This window comes from Strix aluco, chromosome Z, assembly GCF_031877795.1.
Source record: "Strix aluco isolate bStrAlu1 chromosome Z, bStrAlu1.hap1, whole genome shotgun sequence".
In the NCBI taxonomy this organism is placed as follows: domain Eukaryota; kingdom Metazoa; phylum Chordata; class Aves; order Strigiformes; family Strigidae; genus Strix; species Strix aluco.
In genome coordinates, this window is record NC_133971.1 from 22,886,633 (window position 1) to 22,906,724 (window position 20,092).

The 20,092-nt window shown below is 44.0% G+C and overlaps 1 protein-coding gene across 4 annotated transcripts in view; it reads right to left on the reverse strand.

Annotated features, from left to right (window-relative positions):
- Positions 1-214: 214 nt before the first annotated feature.
- ECPAS (Ecm29 proteasome adaptor and scaffold) overlaps positions 215-20,092 on the reverse strand; it is a 68,421-nt gene continuing 48,543 nt past the window's right edge. For all 4 annotated transcript variants that reach the window (XM_074813706.1, XM_074813704.1, XM_074813703.1 and 1 more), the window contains 19 exons: positions 19,793-19,872; positions 18,919-19,024; positions 17,593-17,640; positions 16,447-16,568; positions 15,144-15,294; positions 14,139-14,204; positions 12,194-12,283; positions 10,670-10,736; positions 9,898-9,989; positions 9,731-9,797; positions 9,300-9,491; positions 8,191-8,399; positions 7,659-7,702; positions 6,881-7,073; positions 6,137-6,281; positions 5,402-5,507; positions 5,153-5,241; positions 3,897-3,968; positions 215-3,070 (listed from right to left, as the gene is read on the reverse strand). In XM_074813706.1, the coding sequence (XP_074669807.1) occupies positions 2,931-3,070; positions 3,897-3,968; positions 5,153-5,241; positions 5,402-5,507; positions 6,137-6,281; positions 6,881-7,073; positions 7,659-7,702; positions 8,191-8,399; positions 9,300-9,491; positions 9,731-9,797; positions 9,898-9,989; positions 10,670-10,736; positions 12,194-12,283; positions 14,139-14,204; positions 15,144-15,294; positions 16,447-16,568; positions 17,593-17,640; positions 18,919-19,024; positions 19,793-19,872 (2,079 nt within the window). In that variant the 3' untranslated portion in view covers positions 215-2,930. The remainder of the gene's footprint in view (positions 3,071-3,896; positions 3,969-5,152; positions 5,242-5,401; positions 5,508-6,136; positions 6,282-6,880; positions 7,074-7,658; positions 7,703-8,190; positions 8,400-9,299; positions 9,492-9,730; positions 9,798-9,897; positions 9,990-10,669; positions 10,737-12,193; positions 12,284-14,138; positions 14,205-15,143; positions 15,295-16,446; positions 16,569-17,592; positions 17,641-18,918; positions 19,025-19,792; positions 19,873-20,092) is intronic.

The following is a 20,092-nucleotide window of genomic DNA, read 5'->3' on the forward strand; positions in this document are numbered from 1 at the left end:
TTCACAGTTCCTCCTACCCAGACCCTGTCATTTGTAGCAGCCGCCCTCACTCTGAGCAGCTGATGCTGCAGACTGAGTGCTGGAGGTTGGGCGAGTGGCCTGAGGGTGGGGAGGTCAGCACAGAACACAAAGGCACTCTGAATTTGGAACACAAGAATACCGTAATTTTTACAGTCACAGTGGGAGAAAAAAACCACTACCACTCACTTGGAAGAACAGGTCATGCAGCTTTTATTTAATTTTACCTTTTTGGTAAGCAGGGTTTTCTTTCAGTCAGACCATTCACATACTTTGACAGTACAGATTGCAGTGAATTTGATGGAGATCTTGCAACATTAGAAAACTTTTCTCAATATACATCCATTTAAGCAACAGCTTGTAGGTCAGAATGTGAGTGCTAGAGTCAAGTCTGCGCACTGCACTCCAGGTATACAAAGCATTGCAGCAGCACAAGAAATGCCCATGCTGGGCAAAGTACAGTGTGTTTTACATAGTGCAATCACTTTTAGAGGAAAAACTCTAGGAAGGCCACATCTATTTATTTGTTTTTTTTAAATCCTGTCAAGTTTACAAATGCGAGGGGGATAGAAATCAAACCTCTGACTGAATTAACTTTTGTACAGGTAGGTTTTGTGTATAGGCACGTGCTTTAGAGAGGAGCTCTAAATCTGTTCTGTAATCACGAGAAAGACATATTGCTTTGTGATTCAGAAAGCGTTATACCATCTCTAACCTTCCTAACACTCTTGGCCGGAGTTGTTAATCCAGCTGTTTGTAGAGTTCCTAGAATACGCTCTTCCCTCTAGTGTAAATCCCCAATAGAGAAACTCAGGTTGCTATTGACAATGATTACAGTTATTCTAATTACGGTCCTTTGACCGTATTAGGCATTGCCTCTGAATACTCCAGTCCACACTGAAAACTCACAGTAGCAGAGACATGGAGGCTCTTGCTTTTCTGTTACTGTCACTCACCAATACGAAAAAAAACCCAAGTCAGACAAGGAACTGCTACAGCAAAGCATCACTGGTAATATTCATCTAATACAAAAAAAAAAAAAAGCACTCATGACACTACATGTCATGGTAAGCAAGTTTTTAAAGATACCGCAAAGTGATTTGCCCAGTAAAATTTTAAAATGTACACTGTGCTCAATAGTTCAAACTACACGTAAACGAAGAGCAGCTCCCTGCAACAAGGTGTAAATCAAAACGTTATAGCACCAGCTCCCAGCACCAAGGAGTTGCCCACTGACCAGTTCTAGTGTACAATGCAATAGTGCTCGCTGAGGTTTCTGCTACACGAGAGCCACAGTGGGACAGCTCTGCCCATTTCTAGCTGACGTTTTCTTACCAGGCGTGCACAAATTACATTCCTCCCTTCCCGTGGAGAGCACGTCAGACAACGAGATTGTTACAGTACCAGAAAACACTGAATGGGAAATGGCACCTGAGGGAAAAGTAGGTACTGCATACCTGATTCTGAATAAATGGGCGTGGAGGAAACACAACGTTATCTGAGCAATCCTCATCCTAACAGGTCACATCTGAAAGGAGCTGCAAACTGTAAGAAAAGAAACAAGCCTTCCTATGCTGAAAGCCATGGACATGGTATTGCCCACACTAATGATTTTATTTCACCATCAGCAAAGCATTTATCCCCAAAAAGCTGTACACATACTGGTCAGATTATGGCGCAGTGCTAACTTTACACTATTAGAAGTCTGTTGCTATAGTGGTCAAGTTTGTCTTTTATCTGAGGAGGGCAAAGAAAAGAAGACAGGCAGCATGGCCACATCATCATATAGCAATTTTACTCCACATTAATGCAGATATAATTTTCTTAAGTGCAAATTAAAAAGTATTTGCTAGAAACCAGCATGACTTGGGCTGCTGAGAAATGACAGATGATTCAGTTTCTTACAAATATTGACAAGTCTAAATCATTACAGGTTTCCAAAGCAAGAACAGGGTTACGAACAGGAAGGGAATAAAACATTACCACTATTAAAAAAACGTGTCATTGCAAACTTCGAACACTCTTCAAAAACATATCTAGAAAAGATTGTTTTCCTATTTTTTTTTTTTTTCCTGCAGCTGAGGAGTGAGTGTCCATGCAAAACAATTTTGAGAAGAGCAGTGTTCCACCTGGGCACCAACTAGGCCCAACTTTGTCCCACACAGCTCAGTAAAGTGCTCTCTTGTGCATCCTTTGAGGAAAAAAGTTCTCATTTAAAGTTTGGGAGGCCGAGGTTGCTAGCTGGGGAAGGCATAGTCTCGGTCAATCCATGCTGAGGTCAGAGGAGGAGGAAGGAGCGAAGTTAACAGTACTCTGCCTTTCATAACTCACAGACAACAGGCTGCAAGGGAGGAGCAAGCAGATGCAAAGGTGGGTGTCAGATGAAACCCTGCCCTGGGGAAGCCACAGGAGTTTAACACGGGCTTCATCACAGGAAGCATTTCATTCTTTATAGGTAACAAACACCAGCTCCACTGCAGAGTCCCGAAGGTTTACTGTTCAGACACCAGGTAACAGATCTCCACCCACAGTGTCAGTGAAAATCAAATAAACTTTTCACTTCCTGTGCTGGTGGTTTTTCAACAATTCCTTTGAAGGACAAAGGGGATCTGAGTAACATTCTTTTGCCGATTTAAAGGAAAAAAATGCATCTTGCCCTCAACATTTTTTATGTTGCACACTCATAAACATTCTAGGGCAGATCATAAGAGGTATTTACTGATAAAAAAACTAACCATTGACTTAAAAAGAGTAAAAATAACATTAACGGGGAAAAGAATTTAAGGCATATTTTATTTTGGCCAGGAATTATGCATGCTACAGAGTCATCTTCATTTTCCCACTTGGTTTTCAGACCACTGCACTTTTTTGTTTTTGTTTTACATGGCACTTTGTAGTTTGTGTTTTACAACTTAGTCAAGATTTTCAAGTGTTTTCTTCAATATAAATGCCTTCTCTTGTAGCTCAGGTCTGCTATCTAACGCCATCGTAGACAACGAACGAATGAGGTGCTCTCTGCTTTCTGGTGTCAGGCTCTCCCACTGTTGAGCTTCTGTGTAGATAAAGAGAGACAGACACTGGACATGAATACCAGAACGCCACAAAAACTGAAAGACCATCTCCAACCCCAGACAGGCTGAAAGAGTGACGTCTGTAACATTTCACTTGCAGTCTGTACTGCTCTTCCAGGAGGAGGCAAATTCAACTGGACTCTCAGGTGCGTGTGCTGCCTCCTGCACAGGGAGTAGTGATACCTATTTAGGCTAGGCTTGATTGTCTAAGCCATAATGTGTGAAAACAAGGGCCTGAGGAACCAAATGTTTCCTACTTCACAATTGCTTCATGTAATGTAAGAAGATTTTTGCTAGAATAACGGAGACATAAAGTGCATAACAGAAATCCAAAGGAAACTTTTGCTACAGAACAACTGCAGACACATATGACCTTGAGACCTAAGTAGACTCATTCTCTGAAGTAAATTCTGCAAGGCTTAAATCTGAAATTAACTTGGCACTGGAAGGGTAAAAAATTACTCTTCTGCACAAACAGGAGCTATCCCCTGTATGGAGCTTGCACATAAAGCAGAATCTGACTACACACAGTCCTGTGTGCTCTCCCTGGGACCCTCCTCACTGGACATTTTCCTCACCCAAGGAGTATCCAATGGTACTTTAGACCTTGACTTTATCCACAGTTACTTTAAGCCCTCTCAAAGTTTCCCGAGTCACCAACACCGAACTCCAAGTCCCAACCGCCCCGACATCACCCAGCACTGCAAGCAGAAGGTAACGCCATCTCTCCAGCGTTCCAGGCCACACAGACAGCTGCCTTCTTTACCAGACAGTGGCTCTCCTAAAGTGGCAAGTAAAAAGTCTCACCTTGCAGTTTGGTGAGCAGCAGTTGTATCACAGACAAAGCTTCTGTTCTTATGGACGTGTAGCTTTTGTTTTCTAAGGGATTTAAAAAACAAAAAAACCCACAACCACCATGAGAACCAAAGGCACAATAACTGTACAAAAAAGCAGTCACCACTGCGGTCTCCACTCCACTTTTGTTAGCACAGCTCACTGAGCTCAGCTGTGCTGGCAGTCTGCAGTGCTCCCCAATTAGACACATTTGAATGGCAGAAAGGGACCAACTAGAGGTTGACAAGTTACTAAACCTTGCACATCACCTCTGCTATTACCACAGCACTACTGTTTCTCACATGTACTGAAAGGGAACAACGCTGGCATAGTTGCAATGTGATCACAGACAACTTCTGTGCATAACAGACTGTTCTTTTGGTGACTTGTAATGGCTATAAACCACCCAAATTTTAACAAGTAGCATTAAGTGAGGGTACATAAACCCTATGCCATCAAGCACAAGCTTGTCACAAAAAGTTATTTGGTCTCCTGAGCTAAAATCTTGTTAAAAGTCTCATTCCAGGAGGACTGATAGTTAAACTTTCCCCAGAGGGCTGTCTGGATTGGTAGCTAGCTCTGCAGTAGGTGTTGCCTTTTGATATCCAGAAACAAGAGCCACATGCAGGTACGAGGAGAGTTGGGGCACTGTTACAGTCACAGGACAAGTGGGAACACTACCAAAGTAATAAACAGCCCATGACCATCAACATTAAATAGGTAGCACTTATATCCTCCCATGGGTGCTCTGCTCAGGCAGAGCACAAACTGTCTCAAAGCCTTGGAACTTCATGCACTGGCTGACTGAGAAAATTTTGGGTCTCTCCAATGCGTATGCATCCAAGAAGTCTGAATTATGCAAAAGCAAAACTTGTGTTTCATTAAATCAGTCATAGCTTGACTAGGCGGGGTCCATCTTCTGCACAGAGAAAATTACTTTTCTGATTTGCACTCCTGAGAGGTTGTGCAGAGTCTGCTGTCTGCCTCTTCCTCCCCTTTCAAAGCTCTCTTGCACCAGAGGAATTTATTTCTCCATGTACAGCACCCTGCATAGCTGTCTAACAGCTACTGCGACACCAGAATTATCACAGCGCAGTGGAAGGAAGAGCAAAATGTTACCTCTGAGAGCTTATGCTTATTCTGCATTTCCTCTACCAGCCAACCCCCAGAGGAGGAGTGTATTAACAAGCAGTTCATCATCAACCACAAACCAGGAGAAGTCCATTTACCTAAAGAATGGGTGATAGATGAACAGGTTTCCATCAGTATTTCTGTCAAAGCCACTGGGTCTGAGTGCTCCTCATCAAACAGCATTAGCCTGTCAAATGCAAAAATACTGTCAAGACATCCTGCATCCCTGGGACAGAAGTCTGCTCGACTTCCTCCCAGAATCCAGTGTCATCCTCAATTTCATTAAACAGTTTAAAGCAACAAAGAAAAGAAACATCATTGAAGTGGACTGTAGAAAGGAGAATTACCCTTGAAAGTAGGCATTCATGGCTTGTAGCACTCCAAGCTGCACTTTCCACGTGCTGAGTTTCAGACGGTCACACATCAACTTGCAAAACTCTTGGCGATAGCAGCCTACAGGAAGATAAGAGTGTCGCTGTGCTACCATAGGGAAAGCCAGAACAAAACACTTCCCTGCTGTCTCCCAGTTGTTCCTTGTGCTCCTCTCCAAGTGACATCAAGCTAGTCACTGCAAAGGACTAAGTCAACATCCTGTAACAAGTGACTCTGAAAATCTTCACTGCATCAACACTCTTGTTAACAAACACTGGAAGATAAACAGCTGCGTTACACATTCTGGCATGCTAATAAAAGCAACCTGTTTTTTTTCAGATATACCTAGCTCCTTCACCTTGTACCACTTTTGATGCAATAAACGTGAGCAGCAGAACTAGGTTGCTTTAGATTAGGCAGGTCACCTCAGGCATCCCGCATGTCTCCACAAACTCAGAACAGTTTGGTGAAGTAAATTTAAGACAACACTAAAGGAATTTCCCCAAGGATGGGCTACTCTGTGGGAAAGTTGTTGGGGCAGCTTTCTCACTGAAGATCCTGCAAACTGTAGGCAGTGAGATCCTGCATCTCCTCAGAAGCCTCCCCATGCCCCACATGATCTCCACATCCCTCCCTCCTTCCCCTTTTCATTTCAAAAAGAAACAGTTTGAGCCAAGGAAGTTTGCTCTGCACACCATTAGCTGACTTACGTTGTGTCTCCGGGCTCCTTGGCCAGGCTTTGCCCAGGGTCTCGAAGGCACAAATCAGGGACTCCATCTGCACCTCTTTCTCCCTCATGTCCTCATCCTCTTCATCATGCTGTGGTAAACCCACACCCATGCTCTCAAGAGAGTTCTGTGGGGACCACGGGGGGAAGGTGTGATCGACAGAAGGATGAGGGCAGGCTAGCCACACACTTCAGCGCGACGCAGCCTTCCCTCGCAGTCAGTGCCCCCGTACAGGAGGAGCACAGGCCCCCTGGGCCAGCGGTAGCTCTGGTTCTAGCACAGGCCTGCAGAGGTGCACAGCAGGCTCCCTGGCTTTGCATCCAAACACCTGCCTGTGCTGTACGAGTTCCACTTGCAGAGCTGCAAAGCACTGCAGATACTAAACAGAAGCACTCTACACAGCCTCCTAGGAGTCTCTTGCTGCCTGTAGAGCAGCCAGGAATTCATTTTTAATGCTGTGTTGGGGCAGTGCTGGACACGACAGGAAGGACTCTTCCCACAGAACATATGGGCTAATTCAGAATTTGGGCAGAACTGGCACAACCCCCCCAGGGCTCACCAACAGTCTGGTATTCAGCCCCACCAAGGATCTGGCTGAGTGTGGGGTATTCCTCACATCAGCAGCCTTCTGGGCTGAAGCCTGGTGTGCATCCAGCATCAGCTGGACTGGCACCACTTGGGTGTTTTGGTTTGAAAGAGGAAAAACTCAAGAAGCTGAACTGTCACCTTCTTTATCATGGGAAAGATGATATCTGCCAGCTCCTGGAACCGGTCTTCCTTTGTTGCCTGCAGCACCCCAGCTGCACAGCACAGTGCCACCATCTTATACTTTAAGTTCTCTTTCCGGCATTCTTTCAGGACAGCCTGGACAATATCATTGACAGTGGGCTGGCCGGGCACCGACTTCTGCAGCTCTGCACTGAAACACAAGGCACACAGAAACTATTAGACCCACATTAATCCCTTCCCAAACACCACTTTTCCCACAGATGGGAAGTAATTCCTGTGTCTGGGCACAGGGTTGCCTACCAGCAGTTGTAACTGAAGTTACACCCTGGTGGTGTTCTTTGCTCTTACCTTGTTACCTTGTCTGTTCTCCCTGTTTTTCCTTCCTGTCTTTCTTCATATGTTTCGAATGCACTTTCCCCTCTCACTCTTCTCCTACCTTTTGCTCTCTTTTCTCCTTTAAGGTTTCCATTCTTCCCCTTAGTCTCTTCTTTCTTCTTAGCAATTCTGGCCTCTCCACATGCTCCTCCTTGCCCTAAATCAACCATTCACCTCTGCAGGTCCCTCTGAAGCATCACCTGCCCCTCCCAGCTCTCACCAGTGACCCACACACTGACAAGCAGAGTGGAGAGAGACTCCTCACATGCTGATGGGAGATCAGGATGCTGTTCACAACTTTCTAGAGTCTCCTTAGCACCAGAAAGGCAACAACACTGTGCAACAACCTCCTTTTTGAGATCCTAGATCCTAAGAGTACCAGCTCCTTCAAGACACTTACTGGCATGCAGAGACGACACTGGCAATGGCCTTTAACAGCTCCTCCTGCAATAAGTAAAACAGATACCACTGAGAAATGCTGCACAAACAAATGGTACAGTCCTGCCGCAGAGGGGAAACCTTTGTACTCTGCTGTGAGAGGTAGTAGGGAAATATGCCTATGACACCAGCCCAGAGAAGCAAAATCTGGCTCCTGCACTCCTGCTGTAGAGGGTGCAGAAGACTTGGCTTTCCATCTGCCCTGAACTGGCAGTGGGAAGGGGCCTTGCAGCGCCTCTCAGCACAAGCTAGTATCCCTCAAGGCTAGAACGTGCTGCAGTGAAAGCAGTCTAAGTGGGAACCCAGCTCCTAAAGCAATCTGAATTCCACCCACTTATCTTCCCTGTCACTTTTGTACCTGCTAAATGCAGGGCAAAAGGCAGACTCCCTAAGCCAGAGCTCCTACACGTGCTGCTCTGCAGCACAGAACATTGCATTTCCTGGCTCAAGGGCTGCATATGCTGGTGCTCACGAGGTGCCAGCTCCTTTTTTACCTTCCCAGTCCAGGTTCTCCCTGGCAGGCCTTGCAGTAGTGCGGAGAGCACTATTCCCAGATGCGGTGGTACAAGGGAGCCCGTCTGTTTGGCAATTGATGCCATGGCAGCTGCTCCCTGGGCTTTCATCTTCCAGGACTGGGACTGCAGAGCCTTCTGGGTTATGGTTATCAACTCCTGCATATACAGCCTGATGCCACCCTGAGTACCTGCGAATCACACAGGAAAACTCTAGTTTTGCCACAAAGCAAATAAAAATCTGATCTTATTAAAGAAAAAAAAAAAAACAGTTATAGATTTATCTTTTTTTGTGTCCATGAAACATGTCAGCAACATCTACTTCAGGCAAAGGGGTGAATAATTCCTCCCAGGCTGAATGAGATGGGTTCTGTTTTCTAGGTGCTTCCGACGAAAATCTTTAGCATATACCCAGAGCTCATCTCAGTCCTTCCATATGGCAGACACTAGACATTGTGTTAGCCTGTTTCTGATGAATATAACTTTTTTTTTTTTTTGCAAGACCTGGTCACTGGAAAACCTATTTGCATTTCCTTTCCCAAACTCCAGAAAAGTAATCTGGTGACTGAGGAACCAGATCCGAATTCAGGTCAGAGAAGGAGCCAGCAACACCATTGCACCACGCACCCAGGTCTCCCTCTCCAAACAGAAATCATGGCAAAATACCCCTTCCATAGCACAGATTCACTCACTGAAGATAAAACCACATGCCTCACCAGAAAGGTCTCCACCCCAAGACACAGGCCTGTAACTTCAGGCTGACATCAAAATTTCCAAAGATGTCCAGCTACCTGCATCATGATCAGGGCATATTACAGTGGCATTCAGTGTCTTACAATCTTAAAATACTTCTCCTGACTGTGTCTGTGTATCCTCAGCAATCAACATCTCTCTAATTATTTTAAATAGCCACAGAGAAGCTAACCTGCCGAAACTCATACAGGACATCTTTAGCAAGGAAGAAAATGCAAACAAGTTTCCCAAATTTCTTTCCATGAGAACTCTCTATTTCCAAAATGGATTTCCAGAAAGCATGATATTTCTTGTCCCATGTTACCCAGAAAGCTTTTACCACTCTTAACGCAACTTACCAGGTACATTTTCCTGCCAAACTTCAGTCCACAGAGTAGAATTCTCTTTTTCTCCTTTCTCTTCATCAGGAACCTCGTGCATACCAAGAAAAGCCAATGGGAGCACGTGTTTGCCGTGGTTCTTCACTACGTCTGGACTGTAGCGTCCCATAGCATGCACAGTTAAAGCACAGCCTGCTCTGTAAACTGGCTCTGAAGAAGCAAAACAATCACACATTATGATGGGGAAGCAGGATTTTCCTTTAACTGTTTGGTCTGCCTCTTGGGAAGCAGAGAAATGCACAGTATTGTATGTATAATGATGCATGGGAATTATTTGGCCAGCAAAACCAAGCATCACAATATAGGTATGTTTCTTTACCAGATTATGCTGTCACCAAGAATTTTTTATGCACCATATTCCGTAACTGAACATCCCAAAAGCAACATACCTTCCTTCTCCATGTACCAACTGCTGAGTTTATGCAGCAGCTTCTCAGTGCTACTGTCCCGGGAAGTCTGTAACAGGGAAGAGACTCAAATCACTCAAACACTTTAAAAAAGCCCCAACAACAAAAAAGCAAAATAAAACCTAAAACCATCTCAAATCCCAACTCACCCGGACTAGATGTCCCATAGCAAAGGCAAAAGATTTCTGTACCACGCTGTTGCGATCAGTCAGGCCACTAAGTAAAGCACTCATAAGTTTGCCTGTTGGAAGAGACTTTGCTTTATCAAAAGTATCACGTTTTTATTGCTGTGACAAGAATTACAATAGCCAGTATTTCATTACATTGTCTGAATTTATGCATTTTTCTTCATCATACGTTTGCGGGATTATAGGCCTGTCTGGTCCTTATGTTTAAACTGCACAGCATAACACAGCAGGGCTCAGCAGAAGCTAGTGTTTTGCCAGCCTCAGCCTGCACACCTGGACTGATAATGTTCCTGTACATCAGCACCCCAGCCGATTGTGCTTTCAGCTTTATTTATAAATTGTAAAGGTAAGACTAAGATCCAAGGAGGCAAAGTCCCTGTTTATGGTCCTCCCATAGCTCAAGTTGAAGGAACAAATGCTTATTGACAGCACTGCACTAACACAGGCATTGTTAATCTGCTCCAAGGAAGTCTAGATATTTCTGCCTGTTCCTCCTGGGCACTAGCAAATGCCCTCAACTCTTTCCTTTGCCTCTTCCAACTTGGTAAGGTATTTAACATCCCCAGCACGCCAGTCACATACGCACAAGGCAACTTCGAACAGCTCTCTAAGGAAAATACGCACGTAAAGATCATTCTTGTGATAAAAATCAAGGGCAACAGGGAGGAAATACTACCTACAGAACAGCTACAAAAAGCACCTTTAGAACCTTGAGACTAGAAAGAAACCTTACCTGAATAAGGGGTTAAGTCCTGAGGACACTGTGTGGTTAATGACACAATTACACTGGCACAGCCTCCCTGGAAGATTGCAAGAGAAAACAAAGGTAAGATTAAACAATATTAGCCCATGGTTACTACTGTTAATACTTGCTGCAGTGTTATATGCACTTGTATGACATGATCTAGGCCCACCGAGCCTCTACCCTGATAAGCTGGGAGCCAAGGGCAGAAGCAGAAAACCAGTTTGTAACAAATGAATGACAAGAATTGAAATAGGAAGTCAAAAAAGTTACCAGGACCCACGCTCAGGATAGATGGTCCTGGAAGATTCAGAGCTATCAAGGACAACATTCTGCTGGGTTTGTGTGGTGGGGTTTTTGGTAGTGGGTGTTACTGCGGTGGCCCCTGTGAGAAGCTTCTCAAAGTTCCCCGGATCCAAGTGGGACCCACCTCTGGCCAAGGCTAAGCCGATTAGTGACAGTGGCTGTGCCTCTGTGATAACGTATTTCAGAAGGGGAACCTGGGAGCAGGGCAGAACTTTGAGGAGGAGTTACAGGACTGCAAACACCAAGGCCAGGAAGGGGTAGAGGTGTGCTGAAGCATGGAGCTCCCCTGTATCGCGTGGTGAGAGGGCACGGCCGCCCCCCTGCACCCATGGAGGTCACCACGGGAGCAGAGATGCACCTGCAGCCTTGGAGGACCCCCGGGACTGTGTGGGAAGAAGCAGCCCCCGTTGTTGTAGTTCAGCACTGGGGGGACTGCAACACATGAGGGTGACCCACACCGGAGCACCTTGAGAGGAGTGCATCCTGTGGGGAGGACTCACGGTGGAGTGAGCTTGTGGAGGACTGTCTCCTGTGAGAGGGATGCCAGTGGAGCAGGGGGAAGAATGCAGAGGAGTGCTTCACCCCTGCCTTGGAGGAAGAAGCAATGGACTGACTGCACCCCCCATCCCCTGCCCCTGTGCCGCTGGGGGTGGAGGTAGAGATATTAGGAACAAAACTGAGCTTGGGAAGAAGGGAGGGGTGGGGGGAGGTGTTAAGGTATAGTAATGCTTCTCACTGTCCCACTCTGTCTGTTAAGTGTCATTATCCTTATTGTTTGAATTGAAGTGATGTCCTTTTTCTTCCCCTAAGGAGCCTGTCTTTTGTCTGTGACCATTAATGGGTGAGAAACCCCTCCCTGTCCTTATCTCCATTCCTGAGCCTTTTGATTATTTTTCTCCTTCCCAGTGCTGCGGGGGAAGGGGTGAGTGAATGGTTGCGTGACGCTCAGTTGCCCTCTGGGCTCAAACCATGACAACTCCTGTGTCACAGAGCACAACAGCCATGTAGCCCCGGGGAGGTTAAGGCAGCACACATTCAGAAAATCTCAAGTAATATAGGTGGATTGAGACTCAAGATGTAAAATGACTCCAGTATGAATGAGCCCAAGCTGTCAGTTTCAAAGAGACAGTCAAAAGAACTGTATTTACATTGACACTGCTCTGTGTTCCCTTTCCCTTTCCAAATTAACTACTAAAATCACAGACATACCTTTGTGCCAAGGCCTACTCCACTTCTGATCAGTTCACACAGCCGAGGAACCAGCTCACCCAGGACAGACACATCCAAATACTGCAAGCTCTAGAGAAAGGCAAGGGATGGGGGAAAGGGGAAGGAAAAAAAAAAAAAGAAGAGAAGTAATGGTGGCAGACTTAAGCTGGTTTACTTGCAGCTGAGGCCTGCCTCAGTTCTGCAGGCTGGTCTTCAGCTGAATCACAAGAGTTTGCTGCATGGTGGGAAAAAAGCACCACAAAGTGGCTTCTACTACATACAGATTTTCTTGCCCCACTTCTATGCTGAGCTGACCCTGCCAAAATTATCATTTGCTGGAACTGATGTACTCCTGCACTCCTACTGTTTAAAAAGCTGAAAATAACACACTAACAAGAAGTCCTTTTGGGTAAGGAAAGAAATGCAAAGGTAAGTGTATCTTAGGACAAAACCCAAAATTCCCCCAACTGTCTGGAACTGTGAAGCAGTAACATATCTAAACCGGACAATGAAATGAAACTAGTCAAGACAGTTTCAAACAGGTTAAGACAAACAAGTGGTATAACTGACATAAAGGTACAAGAGGGATGTTACTGGGTATCACTTCTAATCTCCTATGCCTAAAATGTCACTGGGGAAAACAGAAAGCCTCATGTTACCAGCACTCCGTGTAGCACAATATCAGCAGAGGGGAGATTCATCCTCTAGCAAATACCAACTGAATGTAAACCTCTCTGAGCTTCAGAAGTCAGATCAGCTGTCACTTCCCCCTCCTGCATCAGTATGGTGAAGGGAGGAATCCATTTATGTCATAATCTCACAGCCAGCCCCCGAATACGGAGGAACAGAAAGAAGGTTGCTTATGAGCCGGGACATCTTCACACTACTCCAGCCATGCTATCTCTCCCCTCCCCAAGGAAGTCCCATGCACTGATCAAGGCAGCACAACCATCCCCCACAGGCTGGCAGGGGAGAGTCATGGCCTGGCGGAGGGACAACGGCAGCTGCGGCAGCCTGCGGGGTGCAGCGAGCACACTTTCACATGGAGCCTTTCATTCCCAGCCACTTTACACACTATTTATAGACAGTGCTCCACCTGACACCGAAATGCAGCTCAACATGCTGTTATGCACAGGAGAGCTTGCTGTTGTTACTTTTCCATAAGCACAGGAAATAAAGAATAGCTCTGGTGGCTATGCTTCTAAAACTTGCTCAGCATTCACACCCCCTGTCTGCTCGTGTGCCCCTGGCTGTGTGCAATGCCTGAGCAGGAAAGACGGGTCTTTTCTTCGGGAAGGGACAGGCTCTTACAGAGGGCAGGGAGCTCTGCCAAGACAGACCCTACAGCACAGTGTCTGGGCATCAGCAACTCCTCCTCCAGCAGCAGGGAACTATGGTGCCAAACACCAGCTGCTGACAGTGCTTTCAGTGATAGCAGCATTTTCTCTAAACATCTCCACCATCAAAGCACTGGAAAGGCCCAGGTAAGGATATCTAAGGCACCACGAGACAAGGCTTGGACAGCATTTGTGCCTTAAGAACAACGACTATCCTCAGTCGGAGGCTCAGGCGAGAAGTTAATTGTGGAACTGTGGGCCAGAGATGAAGAGAACTGGCAGCTAGCATAATCCAGAACCAACTGAGCCCCCATCCAAAGAAAAGCACTTGAAAGATGCCTTCTTCATCACAGCAGGCAGGTCTTCAGGTATAGAAACAATCCATCTGACTTCAAATGGAGCCAAGGTTATTCACAACTGATCTGAGGAGCAAGTTGTGGTGACAGGATGAGAGAAGTCAGTACATGAAAAAGAAGGTGGACAGACGTCCACATGGAATGTAATAACAAAATGAACCTTGAAGAGGATTCTGTAAAGCTCCCACTTTGATTCTTATTCTTCTCCCACAACATACCTTACACTGGAACCCTTCTGAATCAAGTACTTACCATGTTAATTGTTTCCATCATGGGAGATGACTTGACAGCACTAAGTCTGGCACTATCCATTGCAGTCTGAAGAAAAAGGAAAAAAACAAACCCAAGTGTAAACTCAACATGAAAACAGTGGAAAGGCAGTGGAAAGGGAAACATCAGCTATAACTGACTACTTCATAAACTCAAATCAAAACCCGTATCAGATGCATACAGACAGAAAGTAATTATGTCTACAGACTATGAATGTCTTCCTTTCAGAGGCAGACAGATGTTATAGCTGGAGTACAGGAGCTAAACCATGCACTCCTGACATCATGGGAATGAAAAAAAAAGAACAAAAACAAACATCCACCCCCCCTCCCCACACCCCCAAGAAAATCAAAAAAGAAAAAAAGGGGAAAAGAGAAAAAAATCCCACTCTGACCTATTGTTCACTCCTTTCTCATTTGCAAAGGGCAGAGTTTGATCCCCTTCCCTCCCCACAATGAAATTAGCTGTATTTGCTTCTGAACAGTGGGTTTCAGTCATTTTCCCAGAAGACTGCTACCGATTAATATGACTGTTTGAGAGAGATTAAAGGACACCAGCCCACAGTGCTATGGCACAACTTCTAATTTGTGTTATATGAAGTCCTGCAGTTAATCCCCTGGGAAAAACAGCAGCAAAGTTTGACAGCACAAGTGCATTCCAGATATTACAGACACTATCTTCACCTGTTTCACAGTTGTACATGGTGCTGAAGAGACATTTAACAACAGTTCTTACTCAGATCGCTCTTCACTTTCTGAAATATGCTGTGGTCTCATGAATAAAAAAAATCCCAACCCTTCAAAAAAACCCCCACATTTGTGCAGCCATACTCCAATGACCAAGCTTTTTTTAGTAACTTATTACCTATTTCTCTTTGTATCTTTGAATACCTCTCAACCAAATCTTCTATTTTTCTGTTCACTGAATGAAGCTTAAATCTTTGTTATCTCTGTTCTGTTGATACTTTTCCATTATAATTGCACTTACTTTCTCCTGATCTGTTGCAGAAAGACTCAAATAATTGAGGACTTGAGGCTCCAACACGCTCAAGGATTCCAGCAGGGCTGGGATAAGTTTTGGTGCATGAGGTTTCAGCATAGACCCAGCACTTTTACTGATCTTCACAAGAGTGTTAATGCTGGAAAAAGATCAAAGGGAAGGTCAACAGAGAAACACAGAGACTTGGCTAAAAAACCTTTCTGGTCTGCTCTAATTCAGTACCAACAAAAAGGCCAATCCAAATCTCAGATACACCAACATAAATCTACCTGCAAACGAAAATCTGGGTATTTTTCTGCTTAAGCAATATCATATCCTAGCCCTGAGCTTCGAAATGATGAAACGCTTGGCACAGAGATTGTTTACTTTGGCCAGGGTATCACAAAGGGAATGGGCAAAGAGGCAGTACTATACAGATAGGTGTAGGAAGAAATAACACATCTTCATGTTTTAAAAAAGCTCTGGGCAAAGTCACCCCAGAGACCATCCATTGTCTCTGCCCAACAAAAAACAAATCACAATGATCTGTTCAAATCCCATTTGTCAGTTTCAGACTGATCATGTCTCTCGGGCTGCATATTGACAAAGGGTTTTTATGTCTTCAAAAGGGATGAAAAAATTCAAAAAATATTCACTATAATTTGCTAGGAGCTTTTTAACCTTCCTGGATAATCATGTTCAATAAAACAGTTTTTGCAAAGACCAGCTACACTCCAGGTCTCAATTTTCCAGCTTGTTTGTCCTTCAAGCAAATGAAGGAATAAACTTAAGGTTACAACATGACAAGCATATGAAGTCCCTACACATCAAGGGACATCAAACCATTACATGGTGCCAGATGTATTTGAACAGTGTGACCAAATGCAGTCACCTCTGGGATGTGAGCTATCACTACTCACAACCAGTCATGAAATAAGACCTGGTGGTTTCAAGAACTACTGTGGGATTTTTTGTTTACAAGCAGAAGAGACATGCCAGTCCTGAAGGACAGCCTCAAGCACAGCAAACTGCTTGCAGATCAGTTTGCCAGTTGTACAGGGAGAAAGGAACTTCCTGCTGGGAACTGAACCTGGGCATTTGCAGAGAGGCCAGCTACTCCCAAAAGACAGGTAGAGTTCCTGGGGCTGCTGTTTGAACTCAGTGAGAAAAGCACTCATCAGGAAAGCTGTTTTGGGGAGAAACTGGTCACTTCAAACACAAAGAACATTTTGCAATTCAGTTGAATAAGCTGTGTCTCTTTGGGACAAATCATGACCCGAACCCCAGGGAACTTACATGATGCCAAACTAACCTGAGAGATCGGACTTCAGCAACTGTGCTTACTATTCCTTTGTCTAGGAGGCAAGGGAGCAATACAGCTATCGTCTTCTGACCTGCTGCTCCTTTAGAGGGATCACACATTTTCACACAGACCTGTGGACAGGGGAAAATCAGTGCTGCAACCATGTACAAACCTGCTCGGATTGCATTAAAGCACCTTCTCCATCAGAGAGAAGACAACAACAGCAACTAGAGCAACTTGCTCACAGCCAGACCCAGGCCCTGTTACACCTATATTCTCCTCTCCAAGAGGTACTTAAGCCCTAAGTCACATCCCTAAAAGGAGTTTCAGGTATGGTCAGCTTCCAGAAAAGGTAAATTCAGAGCCTAGCAGGCCTTGATCTGCATCTGGATGAAAAGATGAACCAAATGACCTCTCAGTTGAGGGACAGCCTATCTCAACCACATGGATTCAACCAATCCATGAGGCAGAGCAGCAAGTCCCAGATCAGAACAGATTCTGCAATTGCAACAAGGTTTTGGGACCAGATCACCACTCGTGCTGCTGAAATGTCATGCTGCATGCATTGTGAAGGTTGTGATTTCAAACACAGCTCTTAAGATCCATTTCCATTTCTACTGATGTGACTTTTTCAGAGGAATTCCAAGCAAAATATTAAGCGATATGAGTACTACACCCCAAAACTCTTGTGTCAGTAACAGCACCAGAGTGAAGTCCTGACTGGATTACTTTGTTTCACACCAGTGAGGTTCCACTGGGCCTGGTCAACTATGTCAACTAGGCTTGGTCAACTGTTGGAAGTTACAGGAAGTTTCCTTAAATCCCACCCCCAAGTGGAGAAAAAAAGAACGTTGGAAGAAAAAAACCAGTACACTAAATCCTTCTTTTCGTTGTATAGAACTTAACATCGCATTATCCTCAAGGAGCAGAACTTCACCAGCATCAACAAAAGTACAGAATAGTACGTGGTCAAGCTTATGATGATTGCTTTCTAGGGGGCTGTTCTGTTTATGACAGCTGCACCTTGTACTAGAGATCTTTTCAAGACAACAGCCTATGGTAAACTGGTCACTCCTGCAGATATGATAGTGAATGATTACCTGATACCAAAACCATACACGTCTCCATGTGCAAATGACAAAATCAGAATTTTACCTTGCTTAAAGTTTTTAGGGCTAGTTCTGCTGCCTTTCGCACAGTCTCCTAAAAGAGAAGTCAACAATCCATTGTTGTTATTTTAAAATCTTCTATAGAATGATTCATGTTAATTAATAAGTATAACACTAATACTAACAAGGCTATATTAATGGTTAATACTTAATATAGTATCTTCCAAAGAAATCTGGGCTTCGGTTTGTCTGAGTATTTGGCCTACTCAATGACAAATACATTAACAATCCTGCCTGAAACCCCCAGGTACTCTGTGCTTCTGTTCACATTTGTCTCTGTGATATTATTTTATTGGCTGTCCTTTTCAAAACAAAAAACCCCAACAAAACAAAAAAATGCCAAACAAACAATAAAACCCAAAACCAAACCCCAAAAAACCCAACAGAAACTTCTACTGCAAAAAGAAGTATACAGTGCTTTAGGTATACTTTACCCCCTCCTCAATATAATGCCTGTTGCTTAGTGATGCATTACTCAACAGAATGTCTAGGACTAGAGAAAGACGGACTAAAAGCAAACAGTAAAATCAGTGCAGCTCTGGTGGCATGTGACACCACCACCAAACAGACTCTTTATTTGTACTGATGAATTAAGCAGTATCTAGCAATATTCCTGGGTACTGAAACACAATCACCTGGACTGGTGATGTCTTGGGATGTTCTTGGAAAGAATCTGGCCTGCCACAAGTAGACCTTCCTAAACCACTTCCCAGGTAAAATCCAGAAATTTGACCTTTCCCAAAAGGCAACTTCTCTATTTAGGAGGTTAATATAGCTCATTAGCGCTGAGGCAAAACTGCTCAGTTAGTTTCAGTGCCCAGGAACATTTGTAAACACACTAAATCTACTAGTATGGAAGCAACTTCCTGGTACACAGTACACTTTGGAAGACAGCTCAGCCTTACTTAAGCTTGAGCAGAGAAGTTTGGACCCAGAGAGAATGCAGCTCAAACCTGGAAGGACCCGAGGACTCTGACTTCATACATGCAAGTCATTTGAGCACACAAGCAGCCCAGAATAAATGTTTCAATACTTGGGAGTTAAGCAAATACTTAGGGATTCTTTTATATCCAGGAAAAACGCTGAACCATCAAGAATAAGCACAGTAGGGATGAAAACCCAACACTTAAAAACATGAGAAACATACACAAAGAATTTCTAAGGCAGCATGGAAATCTTAATTTCAAGAGGCCTGAATTTCTAGTTTGCTTAATACCCGCAACTCTCATTGGCTTCAACTTGACTTCTCAGAAAACCTCTTTTTACACATCTCAGAGCTTGATCATTCCTGTTCAATTATTGATTCCATTACCTTAATGTCATCTTGCACTCTGAATAGGATTTCCCAGATGTCTGGAAGCTTGTCTATAATGTCATCCAAAGGTCTTCCTCTCAGTAAGTCATTCAGCGCCAGACAGCTGCAAACAAGGAATTTTATTTCCTTCACATGGCATACTTATTTGATATAGGTGTATATAGAGATATGTTTATAAATATAAGTAAATGGTTAAAAAAACCAGAACTGTTTCACATTCCTTATTTTCCCCAAACCCTAAATCTATTCTGTCACAAGAATATCTCCTTTGGCAGAGAAAAAAACATTCAGTCAGTCAGGTGAAATATGAAACAGGTGACAGCAAGTGAGAAAGGATGCTGTGGTGAAAATTGCTATCGCAAACATTCCAGTTACAAAGTTATTCCAGATTTCTTTTCTATAAGTACAGGATAAAACCAAAACAAAATGGTCTGAAGTCTGGAATTGAAATTAAAATGGAAATATTCAATACAGCATAACTACAAACCATTATAAACAAAAAGCAGTTTATTAAAAATGCTATACTGACTGGCATCCTGCTGCCAAGTACGTATATAGCCAGACTGCCAAGATTTTCTAATGTTAAGCAATATTTCAGGTGCAAGGATAGGCAAGAACTTTGTGACCAGAAAACTCCTTCAGAGAACATTGTTTAGTATCATGCTCAAGCTACATGCAATAAAAAATTTCAGCCTCAATAGAGCAAATAGATTGTATCACACTTCAAGTGCAGACTACAAGACTGGGCTCTATCCTGATGAACGGATGTGTCCTCTTCCCCGCCCCTCAACTTCTTCAGGTTAACAAGTTTACAGTGAAGAAGAGAAAAAAAGAGTTCAAAGAAAAAATCTGTTATGTTTCTTAGCAATACCTGGATTCCCTGATCCTCCACAGACTGCTGGTTAGGTTAGTGATCAAATCATCAAGAATTTCCTTCATGTACTTATCAACCTATTATTAAAAAAAGGAAAAATCATGAAACAAGCATGGACCATGCATCCTTGTCCTGTACTCTGAAAAAAAAAAAGTCCTTTTGGACAATACAACCTGCTTTCAGCCACAGCAGATGAACTAACGCTTGCCAGAGCTGACCCCATGCAAACTTAATGATTTGCTTTTGCTTTAAACATGCTTTTCTCTACACTGCTTCAGGGCTTAACACTATGACAGA